General features: G+C 42.5%; 1 protein-coding gene across 1 annotated transcript in view; it reads left to right on the top strand.

Moving 5' to 3' along the window:
• CLTRN (collectrin, amino acid transport regulator) overlaps positions 1–24,064 on the top strand; it is a 56,491-nt gene that overhangs the window by 16,852 nt on the left and 15,575 nt on the right. Inside the window, exons 3-4 of the mRNA XM_063449198.1 lie at positions 16,844–16,929; positions 20,743–20,859. Of these exons, the coding sequence (XP_063305268.1) occupies positions 16,844–16,929; positions 20,743–20,859 (203 nt within the window). The remainder of the gene's footprint in view (positions 1–16,843; positions 16,930–20,742; positions 20,860–24,064) is intronic.

The following is a 24,064-nucleotide window of genomic DNA, read 5'->3' as shown; positions in this document are numbered from 1 at the left end:
CACACACTCACTTACATTAACACATTTTTATTTATTTTTTAGCCCCTCCCCCAGCCTCATACATCATATTCCGGCTCCCAGCCTCACTCTGCGGCGCGCGAGGGAGCTGAGCAGACAGCTCAGGGGAAAGTGCTCCCTCGCCAGCCGCCCGCCCGCCAGCACCGCCCGCCAGCACCGCCCGCCCAGCAGCCCACCTGGCTTGTCAGTTAGCCGCAAGGCTAACAAGACATTTGCCCTGGGCATTTGGGGGCCGCCCCCTGGAAAATACCGCCCAAGGCAAATGCCTTGTTTGCCTCGGGGCTAAAATGTCCCTGGTCCTCCCCCCTGGACCACACCCATGAGCGGTGGGTGGGGGCCCTAAATGAAAATGGGGGGTGAACCTAGTGTCATCCCCCCGGCCATAAAAAACAATAGGGGGACACACACCTATTGTCCTCCCCCGGCCCCTACCCATGGGCAACGGGTGGGGGCTAAGTGTAAATACCCCCCCCAGGTGACTAGGGGTCCCCAAGCCCCTTGTCACCCCACCACCCAAATGTTTTTTAATAAAGACCTACCTACCCCCCTCACCCTAAAAATAGTGAGGGGGGAACATTAAAACTAAATCCCTGTAAATAAAAAATAACTTACCATTTGATGTCTTCTTTTTTCTAAAATCTTCTCTTTTCAGACCCAAAAAAGGCCAAATAAAAATTCATAATACCCTGTCGAACTTTGAAAATAAAATAAAAAAGTAATCCACCCATGGAGGGCATGGCGCAGACTGAGCTCCTCAGGGCAGGGAAAGGTTCCCACGCCCTGCAGTTAGGCTTAGAGCACTCTGATTGGTTGATTCCAAGCCAACCAATCAGAGTACTCTGACAGGTAAATGAAGAGACTTACAGGTAAGTCTCTACATTTACCTTTCACAGCATTCTGATTGGTTGGCTTGAAATCCAACCAATCTGAGTGCTCTGTGTCATTTTACACAGCGTGGGAAAGTTCTTTGGAATTTCCCCATGCTGTGTAATTTGACTCATAGCAAATCTCTGGTTGCTTTCAATCAACCAATGACAAATAAAAATCCAAGCAAACAATCAGAGTGTTGCTATGAGTCAAATTACACAGCATGGAAAAATTCCAAAGAACTTTCCCATGCTGTGTAAAATGACACAGAGTACTCAGATTGGTTGATTCCAAGCCAACCAATCAGAGTGCTTTAACAGGTAAATGAAGAGACTGACAGGTAAGATGGAAGATGGAATACTTTTTTAAAGGAACACTATAGTCACCTAAATTACTTTAGCTAAATAAAGCAGTTTTAGTGTATAGATCATTCCCCTGCATTTTCACTGCTCAATTCACTGTAATTTAGGAGTTAAATCACTTTGTTTCTGTTTATGCAGCCCTAGCCACACCTCCCCTGGCTATGATTGACAGAACCTGCATGAAAAAAAAAGCCGGAAAGCCAAGGCATGCAACTTTGACCTAACACATCACAGACAATGTTGTATTAAGCTGTCTCTGCCCCATCTACCTTGTCCCTTTCCCATCCTAACCCACGCCCCGCATCCCTGTTCATTAAAATAATTCATATTGCTGCATACAATTGTTTTTTGTACCAGCTATCATTTATCTTCTGTATCATTTGTATGACTTGTAATACAAATTGCATATTATGAACATGAAAATTACATAATAAATTAATTGTTTTTAAATTGCTTTAACTCTCTTCTTTGCCCTGCTGTGCCCCCCTCCCCCTCTCCCACTCCCCAAAACTAATCTTTCAGCTGATAGCTTTGCGTGTTACTTTACAGAGATATAACAGTTAAGGAATGAATTATCCCCCCTTATCTCCTCTCTATCTCAACCTCACTTTGACCGTACCATCCCTACCCTCCAAGCCATTCCTCCAGCTACTGAACAGGAGGTGGCTGCACTTCTCCTTTCCTCTCGTCCCACCACATCCCATCTCACCTCATCAGATCTCTTGCCCCTTGTCTTGTGCCGTCCTTAACACACATCTTCAACTACTCTCTCCCCTCTGGTGTTGTCCCTGCTCCTCTTAAGCATGCTACTGTTGTACCTGTCCTAAAAAAGACATCTTGACCCAGCTGCCCCTTCCAACTATCGTCCCATATCCCTGCTCCCTTTTTCCTCAAAGCTTCAGGAAAAACTTGTCTTTACCCGTCTGACTTGCTTCCTCAATTCTAACTCTCTCCTTGACCCTCTTCAGTCTAGATTTTGCCTCCTGCACTCCACTGAGACTGCTCTTATTAAAGGAACACTATAGTCACCTAAATTACTTTAGCTAAATAAAGCAGTTTTAGTGTATAGATCATTCCCCTGCAATTTCACTGCTCAATTCACTGTCATTTAGGAGTTAAATCACTTTGTTTCTGTTTATGCAGCCCTAGCCACACTTCCCCTGACTATGATTGACAGAGCCTGTATGCAATGAAAAAAAAACTGGTTTCACTTTCAAACAGATGTAATTTACCTTAAATAATTGTATCTCAATCTCTAAATTGAACTTTAATCACATACAGGTGGCTCTTGCAGGGTCTAGCAAGCTATTAACATAGCAGGGGATAAGAAAATCTTAATTAAACAGAATTTGCAACAAAGAAAGCCTAAATAGGGCTCTCTTTACAGGAAGTGTTTATGGAAGGTTGTGCAAGTCACATGCAGGGAGGTGTGGCTAGGGTTCATAAACAAATGGATTTAACTCCTAAATAGCAGAGGATTGAGCAGTGAGGCTGCAGGGGCATGTTCTATACACCCAAACTGCTTCATTAAGCTAAAGTTGTTCAGGTGACTATAGTGTCCCTTTAACATCTGTTTTTTTTGCCGTCTGATTTTATTTTGCGCTCGTGTTTTTTATTTTCAAAGTTCGACTGGTATTATGGATTTGCCTTTTTGGGGGCTGAAAAAATAAGATTTTAGAAAAAAGAAGACATCAAATGGTAAGTTATTTTTTACAAGAATTTAGTTTTATTGTTCCCCCCTCACAATTTATTTTTTGGTGGGGGATGACTAGGGGCTTGGGGACCCCTAGTCACCTGGGGGGGGTATTTACACTTAGCCCCCACCCATTGCCCATGGGTGGGGGCTGGTGGGAGGACAATAGGTCCCCCCTATTTTTATTTAGGGCTCCCACCCGCCGCTTGATTAATTTTTGAGATGATTAATTTCAAATATATTGACTTCTAAACAGCGTATTTTTATGAAGATGAAAATAGCCTTAGTGACCATAGTGATAAACATAGTAATTAATGCAGCTTTGCGGAACTGCATTTTAATATGTATTATATCACTACTTATATATTTAAAGAAAATCTACTTTAATATGTCAATTTTGAATTAAGTCCTTATTATGGCTATGGGTCACATTTTACACCAACCTTTGTTTGTCAACTATGGGAAAATATCCAATATAACTAAAAGGTATATATACAGCTAGGTGCAAATCCTGTACCTATTGTTGTTCCAATTAGTTGTATATACAGTTGATCAAACAAAACAATTTTTTTATATGATACATTTCAAAAGAGGTTTACAGGAAATGGCCTTAAAACCTCTTCAAGGCTAAATGTTCTTTCACAGACAGACTGCACATCTGGTTAGGAAAATAAATTAATCCTGCCATTGGATCTCTCCTAAAAAATATTCATATCTTAATTAAAGTACATCTCAAAGGGGCACATTTCCATAATCTATTGACATCTCTTACAATTAGTTTGAGAAAATCAACCGTGGACGTTAAATTTAAGCCAGGAAATGGAGAGAGGTTTCTGTATCGTCATGAAAAATAATGTTATTCAGACCTTATCTTAATCCTGGCAGCTTGCCTCTGCAATATCACTAATACAAATATTAAAGAGAATGGGTCCAAGTACAGATCCCTGAGGTTCCCCACTGGTGACAAGCCCAAGCTTCGAATACATACTCCATTGACTACAACCCTCTGTTGCCTGTCACTCAGCCACTGCCTTACCCATTCAACAATATTGGAATCCAAACTTAAAGATTGCAATTTATTGATAAGCCTTCTATGTGCAACAGTTTAAAAAGCCTTACTGAAATCTAGGTAAGCAATGTCTACTGCACCACCCTGATCTATTATTTTAGTTACCCAATCAAAAAAATCAATAAGATTAGTTTGGCATGATCTTCCTGAAGTAAACCCATGTTGTCTCTGATCTTGAAATCCATTTATTTTTAGATGTTCAACAATCCTATCCTTTAACATGGTTTCCATTACTTTCCCCACTACTGGAGTAAGGCTTACTGGCCTATAGTTGCCCGACTCCTCCCTATTACCTTTCTTGTGAATGGGCACAACATTCGCTAACTTCCAATCTTCTGGGACTACTCCTGTTAACAATGATTGGTTAAATAAATCTGTTAATGGTTTTGCTAGTACACCACTAAGCTCTTTTAATAGCTTTGGGTGTATTCCATCAGGTCCCATTGACTTATTTGTCTTTACTTTTGACAGTTGAAATAGAACCTGCTACTCTGTCAACTCACATGTTATAAATGACTTATTTGTCCTTTTTCCTAACTGAGGTCCATTTCCTTAATTTTCCTCTCTAAATACTGAACAAAAATATTCATTGAGGCAGTCAGCTAGACCTTTATCCTCATTTACATACCTTCCTTCTTTTGTTTTTAATCAAACTAATCCTTGTTTTACTTTTCTTTTCTCATTTATGTATCTAAAAATGTTTTGTCCCCTTTTTTTTTACTGACTGTGCTATTTTCTCTTCTGTGTGAGATTTGGAAGCTCTTGTAACTTGCTTAGCCTCTTTCTGCCTAATATTATAGAGCATTCTGTCTTCCTCACTCTGTTTTTTTTTAATAATTACTAAAGGCTAACTTTTTGTTTTTTACTATTTTGGCCACATCTGCGGAGTACCACAGTGGTTTCTTGAATTTTTCGCTTTTGCTGACAAGCCTAATGCAATATACTGTTGCCTTCAGCAGTGCAACTTTTAAATAATCCCATTTCTCTTGGACTCCATTTAAATTGCTCCAATCTGATAATGACTCCTTTACACATATTCTAATTTTAGAAAAGTCTGTTTTTTTAAAGTCTAAAACTTTTTTGTGTGGTGTGGCTCAGTCACTGTTCTTATATTAAACCACACTGACTGATGATCACTGGATCCTAAACTTTCATCTACAGTAATATCTGATACCAAATCTCCATTTGTTAACACTAAATCTAGTATGGCCTCTTTACGAGTTGGCTCCTCAACGAATTGTTTTAGAGACAATCCCAGTAGGGAGTTTCGAATATGTGTGCTCCTGGCACAAGCAGCTAATTTTGTTTTCCAATTCACATCAGGAAGATTAAAGTCACCCATGATGATAACTTCCCCCTTCATTGTCATTTTAGCTATTTCCTCAACTAGTAGATTATCTAACTCTTCTATTTGTCCTGGGGACCTATAAATCACACCTACACGAGTTACTGTGTGATCACCAAATTCTAACGTAACCCAAACGGACTCTATGTTCACCTCACTAACTTTTATTAGGCTAGATTTTATGCTATCCTTCACATACAGGGCCATCCCTCCCCCTTTATTGCCTTCCCTGTCTTTTCTATGTAAAGAGTACCCTGGTATTGCTATGTCCCAGTAATTTTTCTCATTATACCATGTCTCAGTAACAGCGACTAAATCTACATTATCTGTTGCCATTATTGCCACAAGTTCATGGATCTTATTCCCTAAACTTCGAGCATTTGTAGACATGACTCTAAGCTTGTAATTTTTTAACACACTTGCTAAAGGCACCTTCTGTCTTTGTTTTGGGGGGCAATTGGATTGATGTTTTATCACCCTTTTGCCCCCCACCCCCCATCCCCCTCCTAGTTTAAATACATCTTAGCAAAACCTCTGAACTGCTGACTGAGAACATTTGTTCCCTTTTGAGAAAGATGCAAACCATCTTTTTTTATACAGTTTATTTCCATTCCAAACAGAGCTACCATGAGAAATAAAGCCAAATCCTTGCTCCCGACACCATTCACCAAGCCACAAGTTAAAGTCCCTAATACGCATCCGCCTGTCGTTCTGAGTGTTATGCACAGGCAGAACTTCAGAGAATGACAGTGTGGAAGCAATCTGCCATTTATCATTGGCAAAAACACTAAAAACTTCCTTAACCTCTGAAACCTCACTGCAAGCCAAGTCATTTGTCCCTAGATGGACAAGTACATCCAATTCCCCTTCCTGCTTTGCTCGCTTAACAATATTACAAATACGTCTCCTGTCTCTGTGAGCAGTAGCTCCGGGAAGACATCTCACAAGACCACCATTGTCCATCTTCACACCACTTATGATGGAATCCCCCAACAACAACTGCTTTCTATTAGGCCTCACCATAGTCTCCAAGCCTGTCTCCACAATACCACTACCCTCAGTGCCTGAGCCTGTCTCCGCAACACCACTACTCTCAGTGCCTGAGCCTGTCTCCACAACACCACTACCCTCAGTGGTGTATCCTGGTTTTGTGCTGCCCTAGGCAGGACAAAACTCAGGCACACCCCTCCCCCCACCCAACCCTTCCCCCCCGCCCCGCCTTCTAAATACACACACACACACACACATTCACTGATAGATACTCATACATTAGCTAACACAAACGCAAACACTCACTAACAGAAACACACACACTCACTAACAGACACACACACACACTCACACACTAACAGACACAGTCACTAACAGACATACACACACACACACACACTCACACACTAACAGACTGACACAAACACACACACTAACAGACACACTCACACTCACTAACAGACAGACATACACACACTCACACACACACTAACAGACACACTCACACTCACTAACAGACATACACACACACACTCACACACACTCACACACACTCACACACTAACAGACTGACACACACTAACAGACACACTCACACTCACTAACAGACAGACAAACATATACACACACACACTCACTAACTCACTAACAGACACACTCACTCACTGACAGACACACACACTCACTCACTAACAGACACACACACTCACACACTAACAGACACACTCACACACTAACAGACACACTAACTAACAGACAGACATATACACACTCACTCACTAACAGACACACACACACTCATACACTAACAGACTGACACACTCACACTCACTAACAGACAGACAGACATATACACACACACACACTCACTCACTAACAGACACACATACACACACACACTCGCACACTAACAGATTGACACACTCACACTCACTAACAGACAGACTTATACACAGACACACTCACTCACTTTAACACTTTTTTTTTATTTACCCCCCCCCCCCAGCCTCCGTACCTTTGGGAATGCTGGGGGGGGGGGGTTCTCTATCTCCCTGGGGTCTAGTGGGGCTGCCGGGCTGGTTGCAGGGCGGGCAGCGCTGGTGGGCGGGCGGGCGGCTGGCGAGGGAGCACTTCCTCTGAGCTGTCTGCTCAGCTCCCTCGCGCGCCGCAGAGTGAGGCTGGGAGCCGGAATATGACGTCACTTTTTATGTATATTTGTTTGAAAACTCTTAAAGGAACACTATAGGGTCAGGAACACAAACATGTGTTCCTGACCCTATAGTGTTAAAAACACTATCTAGCCCCCTGACCCCTGTTCCAATGTATTTAAAAAAGAAAAAAAAAGAAATATCTTACTCTTAAGACAGTTACTTTATAACTACAGACTAATTCACTGCAGTGTATGTTTAAACATTAAACTAGTTAATGACATTCTTCTTTTGTTTGCTTGTTCTGCACATATTTGTGTCTGCAACACACCTACGATGATTTATTAATTGTTGCTAGCGCAGAATGTTGACATCAGTAGTTTTCAAATAAGGATGATCTGTTAAGTCCCAGTTCTTATTGCACTCCTCAAAACTCTGATTTGCTGGTTATATACATTTATGCTGGTAAAATGTAACCCTTAAAGGGTAAGTGTCACTTCTCAAAACAACAAAAGCACACAAAAATCATCTACAGCCTGTATTAAAAGGTTTTCACGTGGTGCTCTATTTTCTTATGAACTTATATATAAGATTTAGCAAATTACATCACAATCCAGTTCAATCCTGGCACAGCCTTGGCATACAATGCACAAAAGGGGAAGAAATAGAAATATTGTATTATTTTTACTTTTTATCTCTGTGCTTTCTCTATGACGACTGCCACCTGCAAAAGAAAGAACTCATAACAATTATTGACAGGGAGCCAAGATAGAGGCACCCAGTTTCTGGTTAAAGAGATGTTGATTTCTACATTTAATTATTTTTTTTCACTTTTTTTTCACTTAAAAAATATTTATAATATGGAGTAAAACAAGAAAGTCAGCAATGTCTAGTTATCCGTACAATTTGAAAATAAACAAGCTCTTAAATCCCATCAGTACAAAGAAAATATATAATAGCATCAAATCATATAAAATCATATCAGTTAAGAACTTAGCGGTAATACGTCCTCGCTTTCATGCGACTCTCCACTCACACCCGATTGCACCCTCTTTCACCCAGACATCACTTCACACCTCCACGATTTTAAAGCTCTGGGGGTTATTTTCTCTGTTAAGTATTGTTGTAAGATTACTATTTCCCATTTCCTCATATTCTTTTACTAGGACTTTTCTAGATCAGTGAGGGTAGGGTAAAGGTTTACTGACGCAATACAGTACATTTTATCAATACAATTTTAACTGGGTTTAAAGGGACACTATAGTCACCTGAACAACTACAGCTTAATGTAGTTGTTCAGGTGAGAGCTATAGCTCCCTGCAGGCAATCTAATGTAAACACTGTATTTTCAAAGAAAATACAGTGTTTACATTGATTGATAGGAATACCTCCAGTGGCCATCACTGTGTGCACGCCTTCTCTCTCCTGCCTGTCAGCAGAGGAGAGGGGGCGGGCAAAGACCGCAAGCTGAACTGTCAGTCAGCTCAGCTAGCGGCCGCGCACACTGCGCACAAGGGAGCAATGATGCTTCCGAATGGAAGCGTCTGATTTCTCCCTGCTCGCGCCTGCCTATTTAGTCATTTTGACGAAATAGGGGGCGCGGCTTCCCGAGGCACCCGGCGCTGGAACAAGGTGAGTAAAAAGGGCTGCCTGGAGTGTCCCTTTAATAAAGCTTGAAATCAGTTAACAAAGCACCCAGCTTTCCGAAGTATGCAATTCAAAAAGGTGATGTGTTAGCCCTTGGGGTGGCCAATGCCACACTGGGGCAACTCAGAGAAGGGCTGTGTCAGTGTGCCAAGAACACACACCAGGCTTACAGGAGACTGGTTGGCAATACTCATGGCAGGCTAAGCTAATTACTAACCTTTGCCAAACCATCTGGTTCGATTTCATGTCTGTGGTTTTACACACAATTTAGGGGGTTGCCAAGAACATGTGGGGGGGAGGGGAGGCACGGATCAATTTTCGCACCGGGGCCCCATGGATTGTGTGTACGCCACTGCACACCAATATTATGGAGCTCCAGAAAAAGAGGGATATTTGGATAGAAAAGAAGAACAAAGATATTGACCCTCCTAAATAGAGACACTTGGGAGGTATGCCTACATTTAAATTAGGCTCTCCATGGCATACCATATACAAATGTAGACAGTAGCACAGTGATTGCTACAATGTTATACCACTTTTGGATATCATCATACAGAGTAGGTCAGCCATCACAAAGTGCATAATTGGCAGCAATATACTCTGTACAGCAACCAAACGGTACTATCACGTTCTAGTATTTAAAATTGTGTTAGCTTGTTCCATATACTTAATAAATATGTGTTAATGAAGTCTAAAAAAAATAAGATAAAAATCCACACCTCTGTATCTACTTTTATCTGGAACCTGATTGGCGTAGAGCCAAGATAGAGGCACTCATTGTTATAAGATTTGTATTTTTCTATCATTGAACATAATAAGTGGAGAAGGAGACACATTCTCCTCCAATGTAATTTGTGCCTTGGTTGTGTCGTTAGATGCTAAAACTTTAATATACTTTTAAAAGAAAGAAGAGGTCATTTCTCTCCACGCTCAAAAAGATGCTGAGATTTCACACCTCTAAAGTGACACAATGCATTTTTGTAGGTGTTAATATTGAGTTATTTTATTGCATCCTCAAATTCACAGCAGGGACTGCAGACAGGCCACTGTATTTATATTTTCGAGAGTCTGCACTTATTATCCGTAGCTTCAAATTCACCGCACGTTCTATAATCCATTGTATCTATATTAACGAAGATAAGCTGAACGTGAATCTCATTGCTCATCATTTGTTAATAAATTAATGTTTAATGTGTCATTAAAGAAGACAAAGGCGTGTTGGTTTATGCTGATTATCACCATCCATCTTACTAATTTGGTTCCAGTGTTTGACTAGGCAATAATTCCTCCTGTTAGCATTTAAAAAACGAGGTAACTGCTAATGTAAGGGTCTGGAGTGACAATGACGGATTTCGGCATAACGAAAAGGCTAATGTGGAAATGGATGAAATAAATATAGGAAAGGAAACCATTAAAGTACCTTTGAAATATATGAATAGACTACTAAAGTGCACAGCCTTGCATAGCAACTATATGCTCCTTTTAAAGCAACATTGTCAACCTCACCATCACCAGTTACAGTTGAGTAATATTAAGATATTGTGGTATAGATTGTCACATTAACAAGGGAAACCTAAACACGCAGATAGATCACAGACACATAGAATTGCAATACCGGTCCTTAGAGTGGCCGGGCTATGCAAATGAGATAGAGTAGTCAGGGTACAAGCCGAGGTCAAGGACAACAGAGAGATGGAATAGGAAAGGACAAGCCGAGGTCAAATATCACAGAAGACAGAGTAAACGAGAGGCACGTCGAAATTCAGTTACCAGATAATCAGACACAGTACGAACGCGCTATTGGGCTATGAAAGACCACAACAGGGCAAGGAAACATGGGAAAGGTAAGTATAAATACACTTAGGTTAACTCTGATTGGTTAATTTCCAATCAGAGTTAATTATCACACGTGGGAGGTACTTGATCAGGTGGCTGACTCGGGTGCCTATTTACACATGCTGCACGCAAGTGCCAGGAAGGCGGGAAGCCGAAGGCTTCAGGGGAAACCGAGAATGTAACGGGGGGCGTTCAAATCAGAGGCTAATACGCAATAAACGCTCCTCCGGGCCATAACCCTTCCAATAAACTAGATACTTTAAACGATAAAAGTGTGAGTCAAGGAGGGACTGTACTTCATATTCGTCACTGGGGGTAGTACGAACAGGACGAATAACGGGTTTGGTGTACCTGTTGCATACAAATTGGCTTCAAAAGGGACGTGTGAAAGGTATTACGCATGCAGAAATGGGGGTAGTTCCAGAGTATAAGAGACAGGGTTAACCCTGCGGGTCAATGAACTTGGGTGCCAATTTCATAGAAGGGACACAGAGACGCAAATTCTTCGTAGACAATCGAATCCTGTCACCAGCAACATAGCTGGGAACTGCAGCCCTAAAGCGATCAGCATACTTCTTCTAGGACATGGTACAGAGCTACATGGACCTGATCCCACATTTCCCTTAGAGTGGCAAGGGGGTCGTCCAAAGCGGGTATTCTCTTTTCAGAGAATACACCGGAAAGTACACTGTGCTGCACACCATGAGCCACTTGAAAAGGGCTTAATCCCGTAGAGGTATGAGATACCGTGTTCTTGGCAAACTCAGCCCAAGGGAGAAGACTGGACCAATTGTCTTGGCGCTCATTAGCAAAGCAGCGCAAGTATAGTTCCAGAGACTGATTCGCTCGTTCTGCAGCACCATTCGACTGTGAGTGATAGGAAGAGGCAAAGGACAAGAAGATGCCCAATTCTGAACAGAAGCCCCTCCAAAACCTGGAAATGAATTGGGGACCCCTATCTGAGACTATGACCTTGGGAATACGATGCAATCTAAATACTTCCTTCGAAAAGACAATAGCGAGCTGAGCAGCCGAAGGAAGCTTTTCCAGAGGGACAAAATGAGCCATCTTGGAAAATGTGTCAGTGACCATTAATATGACTGTGTGACCTTTTGAGGGGGGAAGGTCCACTATGAAGTCAATGGAATGGTGGGTCCAAGTGTTTTCTTAATACCTGGGTGATCCGCTGTTTTTAACATGTGAAATAAAGACATGACCTTTTTTCTATTTCTTTCATTTACATACTGCAAACCAGGTGTCTCAGGGGCTGCATGTGCTTAATAGTGTTTTATTTAATCAAGAAAAGTGGAAGAGATGTTAAGATGAGTAGCGGCAACAATGTTAGCAGAGGGTACAATGGTTTCAGGAGTAGAAGGGGTGGTCTCTACGGGTTCATGTTGCCTGGAAATAGTGTCGGCCTTGACGTTACGGTAACCAGGTCGATAGGTGATAATATACTGGAAACGGGACAAAAACAAGGACCATCTAGCCTGTCGAGAAGATAAACGTCTGACCTCGGCGATTTGAGAGGTTGTTGTGGTCAGTAATAGGGTGTCTGGAGCCCTCTAAAAGGTGTCTCCATTCTTTGAAAGCCAGGACGATAGCTTGCAGTTCCCTATTTCCAACATCGGAATTTCTCTCAGAGGCAGATAACCTTTTGGAATAATAGCAGCAAGGATTGAGAGGGTCATTGTGGGGGTTTTTCTGGGAAAGAACTGTTCCCACTCCTGATTCGGATGCATCAACCTCAACAACAAATGGTAGCAACGGGTCAGGATGGTGCAAAACAGGAGCTGTTGTAAACGCTGCTTTTAACTTTTCAAAAGCCTCGGTGCTCCAAATATGGGGATTAGTCCCCTTCTTGATCATTCTGATAATAGGGGCTATGATGGAGGAGAAGTTCTTAATGAATTTCCTATAGTAATTCGCAAAGCCCATGAACCTTTGTACGGCTTTGAGTCCTTGTGGAAGCGGCCATGACTTAATCGCTTCCAGTTTAGAGGGGTCCATACCAAAGCCCCTCGCAGATATGATGTACTCAAGGAACTGCACAGAGATCTGGTCGAAGAGACATTTCTACAGTTTGCAGAAAAGACCGTTCTGTAGCAGTTTCTTGAGTACCAGTTGAACATGTTTTTGGTGGGTCTTAAGGTCTGGAGAATAAATGAGTACATCATCCAAGTATACCACTGCCAATAAATGCAGTACATCATGGAGGACGTTGTTTATGAAGTCTTGGAAAACCGCGGGAGCGTTACAGAGGCCAAAGGGCATCACTAAGTACTCGTAATGGCCACTGCGGGTATTAAAAGCAGTCTTCCATTTGTCCCCTTTCCTTATCCTGACTAAGTTATAAGCCCCTCTGAGATCTAACTTGGTGAAGTACTTAGATCCCTTTACTCGGTCAAAAAGTTCAGTGATAAGGAGAATGGGGTACGCGTTATGAATTCGTGATCCTATTAAGACCCCCTGTAATCAATACAGGGTCTTAGATCACCCTCCTTTTTGGTAACAAAAAAGAAACCAGCACCACCCAGAAGGTGATGCGTTCCTTGTGCAATGTCCCTTTAGACATTTGTTATTCTGGGGTTTCATGGGTAACAAAAGGCTTAGTTAATGGTCTACCATCAATGGCCTTGAGGGTGTAACTCTTCATATCAGAGTCAAGGAAGAGGCTTTAGCGAAGGATTCATCCATAAGATTGCCTGCTGCATCTGAATCGATCATAGCAGTATTAGGGATGGATTTGCCATTAGCAAACAAGATGACAGTGATAAGTGGTCTGGTGGAATCAGGAGGGGAGGGTGGAGCTAGCTTCCTAACACCCAAGCCTGACCCCTCGCTAGGCCTTAGGTGCTGGCGTTTCCCTGAAGTTCAGGGCAAAGTTCCTTTAGATGCCCCTTCCCACAGTAAAGGCACAAGCCTTCTCATCGTCTACGCAAATTTTACTCCTGAGTCAGCTTGCATAGGCTCGGGTGGAGGACTGGGTGGAGGTAGAGCGAGCAAAGGCGTAGGGGGTAAGGAAGGAAACGGTGCAGAATACACTCTATTATAGGTATTTCGCCTTTCCCTGATGCGATTGTCTATGACAATGCAATAATCTATGAGATCGTCCAGAAGAATTGGTATTTCTCTGGACGCTATCTCCTCTAAAAGATAACCAGCCAACCCTTCTTGTAGGCAGTTACCAGGGCGTCGTTCCATACCACTGCTGCTGATAGAGTGTGAAACTCCATGACATAATCTGCCACAGATCTAGAGCCTTGTTTAAATCTCAACAAGGCTTTCCCCGTGGAGGTAACCCTCCCTGGCATGTCGAATGTATTTTTGAACGCAGACAAAAAGTCAGCGTAGGACATGGTAGGGCCCGACTCCCATATGAGATTGGCCCAGGCCAAAGCCCTAGCAGACAGATGATTAATAAGGAATGCAATTTTTGTTCTGTCGTTGGGGTACGAGCGTGGATTCATAACTAGGTGTATGTCAATCTGGTTCAAAAAGCTATGACAGAGAGCTGGATCACCACTGTAACACTGAGGTGGCATCATATTAACCATATGGTCTGGAACAACGGGTACAGGCTTGAGAACAGGAGTCTGAGGAGCAGCCGTAGCCTGCTGTGCCTTTGGTTGGAGGTGAGCAGTACGCTGCAGGATGGTCTGTAGTGCCTGGGCAAACTGATCCATACGATGGTCAAGACCATCCATCCTGGAATTCTGAGTAGCTAGTTGTTGTGAAATATCGTCAGGTTCCATGTGGCCCTGTTGTAATGTCACGTTTACCAGGGGAACCTAGACACGCAGATAGATCACAGACACACAGAATTGCAATACCGGTCCTTAGTGTAGCCGGGCTATACAAAAGAGATAAAGTAGTCAGGATACAAGCCGAGGTCAAGGACAACAGAGAGACGGAATACGAAAGGACAAGCCGAGGTCAAGGATCACAGAAGACAGAGTAAACGAGAGGCAAGCCAAAATTTAGTAACCAGATAATCAGACACAGTACGAACACGCTGTTGGGCTATGAAAGACCACAGCAGGGCAAGGAGACATGGGAATGGTAAGTATAAATACACTTAGGTTAACTCTGATTGGCTAATTTCCAATCAGAGTTAATTATCACACTTGGGAGGTACCTCCCACTTTAATCAGCGATGGCACTTTTGTGCAGCATCAAACTTGCCGCTAGGGGGAGCAACTGAGAGTGGCGCGCAGGTGCCGGAAGACACTGCTTGCGGCGAGCGGAGATGAGAAGAAGGATGCGACCGCTTGATGCGACCACTTGCGGTGAAGGTAAGAGAGAGGCTGCCGTGAGCGGCTACCATGGGCTGCCGCGAGCGGAGCCCTAACATAGATGTTTTACAAGAACCAAAACAACCTATGCTTCTTGCCTAGGTTATTGGTGGAAAGAGGTGCCCTCTCCTTGTCTTACTTTACCTAATTAATTAATACTGCAATGCTTTTAAGAAAATACAATTGCTTTAGGTATAAGCCCCTCCCTTCAGTGAGAGACATCACATGAGGAAGCTAATACTTCTTCTCTGCCTGCCCAAGTACTTGTATGACATGCATTTACAAGTCTTGGCCAAAAATCTCCTTTATTACTTCGTATGCAGTCTTAGCCTTGCCACAATTGCATCTAATAGCTCCATAACCCAAAACTGTGAATTGGGTTATTATTCACTAAAGGCGGTGGTGCTATGGCTACTATGAACTTAGTCAGTCGTTCGGTTTATTCTGTGTGATGAATACAATACTGGTCAGGAAATTATAGGTTCTGATCTAATCCCTCTGAAAATAATCAGAGCTTCAATTCTTTCTGATTTAGTGATGGCTCATTGAATCTGCAAATCCTACTAATTTGCAGCAAATGTTCTTTTTAATTTCCATATTTTTTTACTAGTTTTTGTTTTCATTTTAAAAAATGCATTGTTTGAGTAATCTATTAAAACAATCAATTCCAACCTGGAGTGTTTATTTATAGGAACACTCTAACATTAAAGGAGCTCTATAGTGCCAGGAAAACCAACTTGTTTTCCTGGCACTGTATGTGTATCTCTTGGTTTGCATGGATATGTTTGTCTCTATGTGTATCTGAATGTTTGCCATTAAAAGATCTCTATAGTGCCAGGAAAACAAACTTGTTTTCCTGGCACTATATAGTCCTTAGGTCCCCCCCACCCTTGTGGCCTGCCTCCCGCTGGGCTGATGGGGTTAAAACCACTTCAGCACTTACCTTTCTTCAGCGCCGGGCTCCCTTGGTGCTGGGGATCTCTCCGCCCCGATCTGCCTCTCAGCTCCGAATGCGCGACAAGAATCGCGCATTCAAACCGCCCATAGGAAAGCATTACTCAATGCTTTCCTATGGACGTCCTCTGACTGTGTTTTTACAGTGAGAATCGCGGAAGCGCCTCTAGCGGCTTTCAGTGAGACAGCTACTAGAGGCTGAAACTGCTATGTTTTCAGCTGCAGGGTTAAAACTAGAGGGACCTGGCACCGAGACCATTTCATTGAGCTGAAGTGGTCTAGGTGCCTATAGTTTTCCTTTAATAATACAAACCTGTATTCCTTATGTTAGAGTAATCTAGGGGTGATTGAGATTATTGGACCCCCAAAAGTAGTTAAATAGATTTATTTACCGTTTTAGCCAATGCTTCAGCCCTGGCTGAGATCATCATTACAGCCAATCCAACAGGTTTGTGCTATTGTGCATGCACTGTGACAATTAGCACCTCCTCATAGCTGGAAGGGCCACTAGTGACTGTCTGACTGATTTAAACTTGGACACAAAAGTAGTATGTAATTTTGTGTATATATGCCCTTCAAATTTATATTTACATTTACATATTATATTTTTCCTTTACAGTACACATGGAACTCAGATGAGGAGTATCTCTTTAAAGCAGTAATGGCTTTTACTATGAGGAGTTACACAAACAATGATGCATTTGAGTAAGTAAAAATACAAAGTTAAATCATCAAACACTGCTTCCTAGCTATCCTAATCCATCATTGCAATCCAAATTCCATCTATCTGTTCATGAACCAAACCAGCTGTTAAAAACATGTCCATCCATCCATCATTCCATCCATTCATCAATCCATCCATTCATCAATCCATCTTTTGCAGTTTGGAATCCGAATCCCCTTTAACCAACATATATTGGCACCAGTAAAATTTGGAAATTAGACCTGAAACCTCATAAATTGTCTCAAATTAGGCCTCAAAGTTTCACATAAATTGTCTCAAATGCTGGTTTTTCTTCATTAGTTTTGGCTATCATTTCCAAACTGAGAAATTTTGGTGTACATTCAGAGGGAGAAGTTTGTGAAGATGTTAAAGGACACTAGTCACCAGAACAACAAGTGCTTAATATAGTTGTTTTGGTGTCTACTGCAGCCTTTTTAATGTAAACATTGCTTTTTCATAGAAAAGGCATTGTTTACATTATTGCCTAACACCTCTAGTGGCCGTCACTCAGACGGCCACTAGAGGTGCTTCCTGGGTCAGAGTTTCACAATGTGCCTCACTAACGCTCAGCGTCTCCACGCTCTGAATGGAAGCGCTGAGCATTCCTCATAGAGATACATTGATTCAATGCATCTCGATGAGGAGATGTTGATTGTAGGAGTGTTGTGTCATGAAAAAGCATTGGATTGGTGATCAGCAAAATTGGTGGAACTAATGTAGAGAGGACCTTGGTGAAAGAAAGATTTTTGGGTCCCCTCTAGTGCAAGAGTTTCCAAAAGGTAAATTCCCACCTGTCTTACAACTCCAAGGATGCTATGCCAGCTGAGGATCTACCATTTGTCCTTAGTTGCAGGGTTGCATTATTTTGAGCAGTGTTTGTGCGTTTGAATGTAACATGCTTTTGTACAGAGTATATGTGTGCAAATAGGGGTGTATTTGTATGTACGGCTTTCATTAGAATGCAGCAGTGTACTTGTGTGTAGTGTAAGTGTTTGAATGCAAGGGTGTGTATGTATGTAGTGTTGGCTTTTAAATCTTGTGTGCTTTTGTGTGTAGTTTTTGTTTTTGAATGCATCAGTGTGTTTGTATGTAATGTTTGCTTTTAAATGTAGGTGGGCTTTTCTGTGTAGTGTTGGTGTTTGATTGAAGGGGTGCTTGTATATAATTGCAATGTTTTAATATAGGGGTGTATTTGTATGTAATGTTTGTGTTTGTTTGCAGGGGTGTGTTTGGATGCAATGTTGGCTTTTAAATTAAGATGTTCATTTGTATGCAGTATTGATATTTGAGTGAAAGGGTGTGTTTCTATATAATTTGGAGTTTGAATGCAGGGGTGTGTTTGTATATAATGTTTGTGTTAGATTACATGAGTGTGTTTGCATGTTGTTGCTTGGATATATTATTATTACTATTTTATTTTTTATATAGTGCCAACAAATTCCGTAGCGCTTTACAATGAGTGGACTAACAAACATATAATTGTTACCAGACAAGATTGACGGCGCACAGGAACAAAGGGGTTGAGGGCCCTGCTCAATGAGCTTACATGCTAGAGGGAATGGGGTAAAATGACACAAAAGGTAAGGATAGTATTAGGGAAGTATATTGGTAGCATAGTATTCACTGAAGACTTAGTGTGTGTGTTTTTTTAAATGACAGTTACACTGCCACATACAAACATATTTACACAGATATACATACACATTAACACACAGATACACACATATAAACACACTGACAAATACACACAAATTAATTTACACACTTACACATGCACACACTCTGACACACAGATACACACTGACATATACACAAACACGCAGATGTACACCCTGACACACAAATACAAGCACACTGACAAACAAACTCACCCTAAAATGCAGATGCACACACACTGACATGTATACACACACACACAGCTGCATATCCTGACACACAGATATAAGCACACTAACACACATTGCCACACACATGAACCCTGACACACAGATGCACACTTTCACGCACAGATGCACAGACGCTGACATTTATACACTGTTGCACACCCTGACACACACACACACACTGATTTACATACTTACACAGATATAGATACACATTAGCCAACAGATACACATATATATGTACAGGGCCGGCGCGTCCATAAGGCGGCACAGGCGGCCGCCTTATGGAGCACCAGCCCGGATGGGCGCTAGATTAGAGTGACCGGCAGGAGGGACACGCACAGCGCTCCCTCCTGCCAGTTACTCAGTGTAATGTGGCCCAGCGGAGCAGAGCGCTGAGAGAGCACATCCTGACAGTCCGGCCAGGTACAGGAAACTGACGCTCCGCTCAGTCACGCTACAAGAGAGGTAATGAGGCATTCCAACGAGGGAGGGGAGTGGCCAACAAAGGTGGGTGGGGTGATAAAGGAACACTAAGGGACAGGGCATGGAACACTAAGGGACAGGGAAGGGGAAAGGAACACACAGGGGAAGAGAGGACCACTAGAAGGGAGGGGAGGGGAACAATAGGGGGATGGGGTGGACCACTAATAGACAGGACACTAAGGGACAGGGAAGAGGGGGGAAGAGGATCACTAATGGACAAGAAGGGAAGGGGAGAGAACCACTAAGGGACAGGAAGTGGAGAGTGGCACACAGGGAGACCTAAGTGGGGAGACAGACACAAAGAGGGACATGAGGGAGGAGAAAGACACCCAGATGGGTCTGGGGTGAGACAAATGCACAGAGAGGCTGGGGATGAAAGAGACAGACAGAATGGCCTGGAAATATAAATGGGCTGGGGATGAAAGAGACACGGAGGGGCTGAAGAAGGGACACAGAGGGGCTGTGGGGAGATACATGGGCTGGGGGTGAAAGAGAAACACGCAAAGGAGCTAGGAAGTGTAACGGGAGTCATAACCCAACACGAAGGAAAGAGGAAACCATAAAAGGTGGGTCCGAAAGACGTATTACTAAGCCTTAGAATGGCCAGACTTAACGTTATTAAGTCCCTTCCGGCACAGCACTTTGTAAGAAGATGAGAGGAAGTGATCGGCTTTCACTTCCTACCAGCCGGCAGATATCACAAGGGCCCGGTCAGGCTCTTAAAGGGCTGCGGTAACTGACCGGGTCCCTGTTAAGCAACAGAGCCAAACATGCGCTTAGAGCTACCCATATTAACCATTAGGTGTCTCTAAGCGCATGGACCACCCGATGAGCCCCCTGAGCCGGCGGTAGTTCCGCCACTTATCTCAGCCAAAGAGATGGAGCAGAGGTGGTGCCAGCTTCAAGGAGACCAGCAAGGCGCTGGAATAAGGCAAGTTAAATACCTTTTTAAACAGGGCAAGGGGAATGACGACAACCAATGACTACGTGCTTTTTAGCATATAGTGTTAGGAATATGTGTTTGTTCCTTTAAGAATATAGTACGTTTCTATGAACTAATGTTAGTCTATATTTGTGAATGGTTATTATTTTCTTTGAACAGGGTCATGCTCCATAATGTGTAAGGCCACATTTAGTCACACATTATTAAGCATGACAGTGTCACGATGGAAATACTTTGCTAAAGTGCAGACACAAGCACTCTGAGATAATTACCTATCCATAAAAAAGAAAAAAAAGAAAATGTATTTACACAGCCTCCAGACAATTTTAAAAACCACTCCAAATGCAATCACAATTTCTTGCAATTAAACGCAAAGCTCGTATTTCTGTTGCCTTGGGTAATGGAACCACATGTGATTGTTTAAACAATGCCTGCATTAAAGCTGGACTTTTATTGGTAATTGTCTATTTTCTATTGCTCAGGATCTCGAATATTGTACTCTGCAATATTACAAAGAGGGTCTCATTTTGGTTCCTGGTTACATCTCCTGTTAATTCCTCAGCCCCTGTTCCAAGTCTCACTGTAGAACATGCCATCAGGTAATATTATGGTTCTAATGAACAAATGTCAAACACTATTATTTCATCTAAATACTGAATAAATTATATATTGGTAACAAGAAGATAAAACATTAAAGTTAAAGTGAAAAGAAAATCTATATTTATAAACGAGTGTGATGAATGTAAAATGCATAGCCCATATAGTGTTCTATAAGCCTATGAAATAGTCTCCTTACCTTGGCTGACCACATTTGCCGATTTCAATGACTTGCTCAATGAACTGTTAGCTCCATACAGAGAGACATTTCTTTTTTTCATACTCTTCATATACTTACAATTCAAGGCTTCCAGGTATGTACAAATTAAGACAAAGTCTGAAGTATAAACATCTTAATAGATTAAAGAAACACTGTAGGCACCACAGCCACTACAGCTTTTTTATTTTTATTTATTCTGAGAAAAGGCAGTATTTACATACTGCATAATGCCACCTCTTGTAGCTATGACTAGTTCCTTTATGCATCTCTATTGGATCGGCTAAGATCATCAATACTAATAATCTAAGCCAACAGAGACAGGGCTATTGTGGCAAGACAGGCATGCTTGTTTTTCATTGATTTGGGGGGCAGCTCTGACTCTAAAAAGATATTATAGCACTATATAGTTAGTAATATATGTTTGTATTCCTAATGCTATAGTGTTCCTTTAGTACCTACCTCCTTTTGAGAGATCTTTGCATTTTTTATTCACAGTTCAGTTCAACATAGTTCTAATTTAGCTGTGTCACTGTTAGTATCCCTCCCCATGCCTTTATAACTGTTAGAGAGAAATAGGATCCTTTTTCATAACATTATTGCTGTTCTCCTGTTTACCAAATAATACATAGAGTTATATACACAATTGTAGTGCATATAGCAAAGTTGATGGCAGGTACCGCACTCATTCCCAGCGGGCACGGGTGCTTCGGAGCAGGACCAGCAATCCCAACACTGCAAGGCAAACCAAAAAAAACTCACAGGCACTTCAAGTGTAAAGCCGCAGGCAGGTTTATTGCAACAAAATCCACCGCAACGTTTCGACCTGACTAAAAGTCTTTGTCAAGAGGTCGAAACATTGCGGTGCATTTTGTTGCAATAAACCTTCCTGTGTATTTACACTTGGAGTGCCTGTGAGTTTTTTTGTTTGCCTAAATAGAGCATATAAGCCAAAAACATAGTGAACATAGTGTGCAATTCGTTTCGGTCTGAATTAAAATTCGGCAGAATTTCGGTTAATTCAGACATTCGGGTGCTTCCAAATGTCCGAATAGCCAAAGTGCCGAAGTTCCGAAGCACAGTATTGCCTAAGTACTAATATACTTACCCAGTGAAAGAAGAAGAATGTTACATTGTATACAATTTCAAATACATAGTATACAAACATAGCCAGGATTCAGCTGTAAGCATTTGCAACACTTACAACAATCAAGTAACTTACATTTATATAAAATGTAAGTTACTTAGCCAGTCATGTAATGACAGGAATGAATAAGTAGATAACTCCCTAATTCCCACGATATTAGGGAGCTATCTACTAAAAGGCTGAAAGACCTGAATTGTCATCCCCCTGGCCCCCACCCCTGAGCGGTGGGTGGGGGCCCTAAACAAGAATAAAGGGGGGGATCTATTGTCCTCCCCCCTGGCCCCCACACCTGAGCGGCAGTTGGGGGCCCTAAATACAAATGTACCCCCCTCCCCCAGGTGACTAGGGGTCCCCAAACCCCTAGTCACCCCCTCCCCCCAAAAATAAACCCCTACCTACCCCACTCACCCTAAAAATAATGAGGGGGACCTTTAACTAAGTGGTGCAAAATACAGAGTGGTAGACCGCGCCACATTTTAGCTATTTTAGAGAGTGCCTACACCTGCTTTTCCTGCTTTTCCTTTAACTAAGTACCTGTAAAAATAAAAATAAACTTACCATTCAATGTTTTCTTTCTTCTAAAATCTTTTTTCAGCCCCAAAAAAGGCCAAATAAAAATCCATAATAACCGACCTATCCCCCTCATTATTTTTAGGGTGAGGGGGTAGGTAGGGGTTTATTTCTTTGGAGAGGGGATGACTAGGGGTTTGGGGACCCCTAGGTCACCTGGGGGGAGGGGGGTTTAATTTGTATTTAGGGCTCCCACCCGCCACTCAGGAGTGGGGGCCAGGGGGGAGGACATTAGGTCCCCTCAATTTTTATTTAGGGCCCCCACCCACCGCTCAGGGGTGGGGGCCAGGGGGAGGACATTAGGTCCCCCCCATTCTTGTTTAGGGTCCCCACCCACCGCTCAGTGGTGGGGGCCAGGGGGGAGGACATTAGGTCCCCCCCAATTTGTATTTAGGGCCCCCATCCCTGAGGGTCCTCCCCCTTTGTTTTTTCTTTAGGGCCCCCACCCGCTGCTAGGGCCCCCACCCGCTGCTTTTTTTTTTTTAACAGTGAGCAGCCACATGCTGCTCACTGTTTAATAGACATGCCCCTACTCGCGGTATAGCGAGTAGGGGCAAAATTTACTAATACTAAGTAATTTTTACTTAGTATTAGTAAATTTGGCTGAAAGACCAATTTAGGTCTTTCAGCCTTTTGGTAGATAACTGCCTAATACCGTGGTTCCGAAGTTCCAAAGTGCTGAAGTTGCCGAAGTTCCAAAGTTGCCGAAGTTCTGAAGTGCCGAAGTGTTCAAGGGCCGAAGTGCCGAAGTTGCAGAAGTTCCGAAGTGTTGAAGTGCCGAATTGCTGAAGTCCCGAATTGACAAAGTCCCGAATTTCGGAATGCCGAACCGAGCCGAATATTTTCCCCATGCACATGCCTAAAAGGGAGAAATAGGAAGAGCTAGTTGAAAAGAGTGCTGAACGTCATTAAAGGAACACTGTAGGGTCAGGAACACAAACATATATTTCTGACCCTATAGTGTTAAAACCACCATCTAGCCCGCCGGCCATCTCTTGCCACCCTAAATATAGTAAAATCTTACTTGTATTCAAGTCTGCAGTTTCTGGCTCTGCCCCTGTTTGCCAGTGAACTGCCTCTGTCTGCTGATATCATCAGAAGTGGTGGTCTGAGCCAATCATAATGCTTCCCCACAGGATTGGCTGAGACTGCCAAGGAGGCAGATCAGGGGCACAGCCAACACAAGTTAAACAGCCCTGGCCAAGCTGCATTTTCTCTGAAAAGACAGTGTTTACAACAAAAAGCCTTAAGGGACTGACTATACTCACCAGAC

This window comes from Pelobates fuscus, chromosome 1, assembly GCF_036172605.1.
Source record: "Pelobates fuscus isolate aPelFus1 chromosome 1, aPelFus1.pri, whole genome shotgun sequence".
NCBI classification, from domain to species: Eukaryota; Metazoa; Chordata; class Amphibia; order Anura; family Pelobatidae; genus Pelobates; species Pelobates fuscus.
Note: the sequence above shows the minus strand (reverse complement) of the source record. Positions and strands in the feature narration are given on the sequence as shown.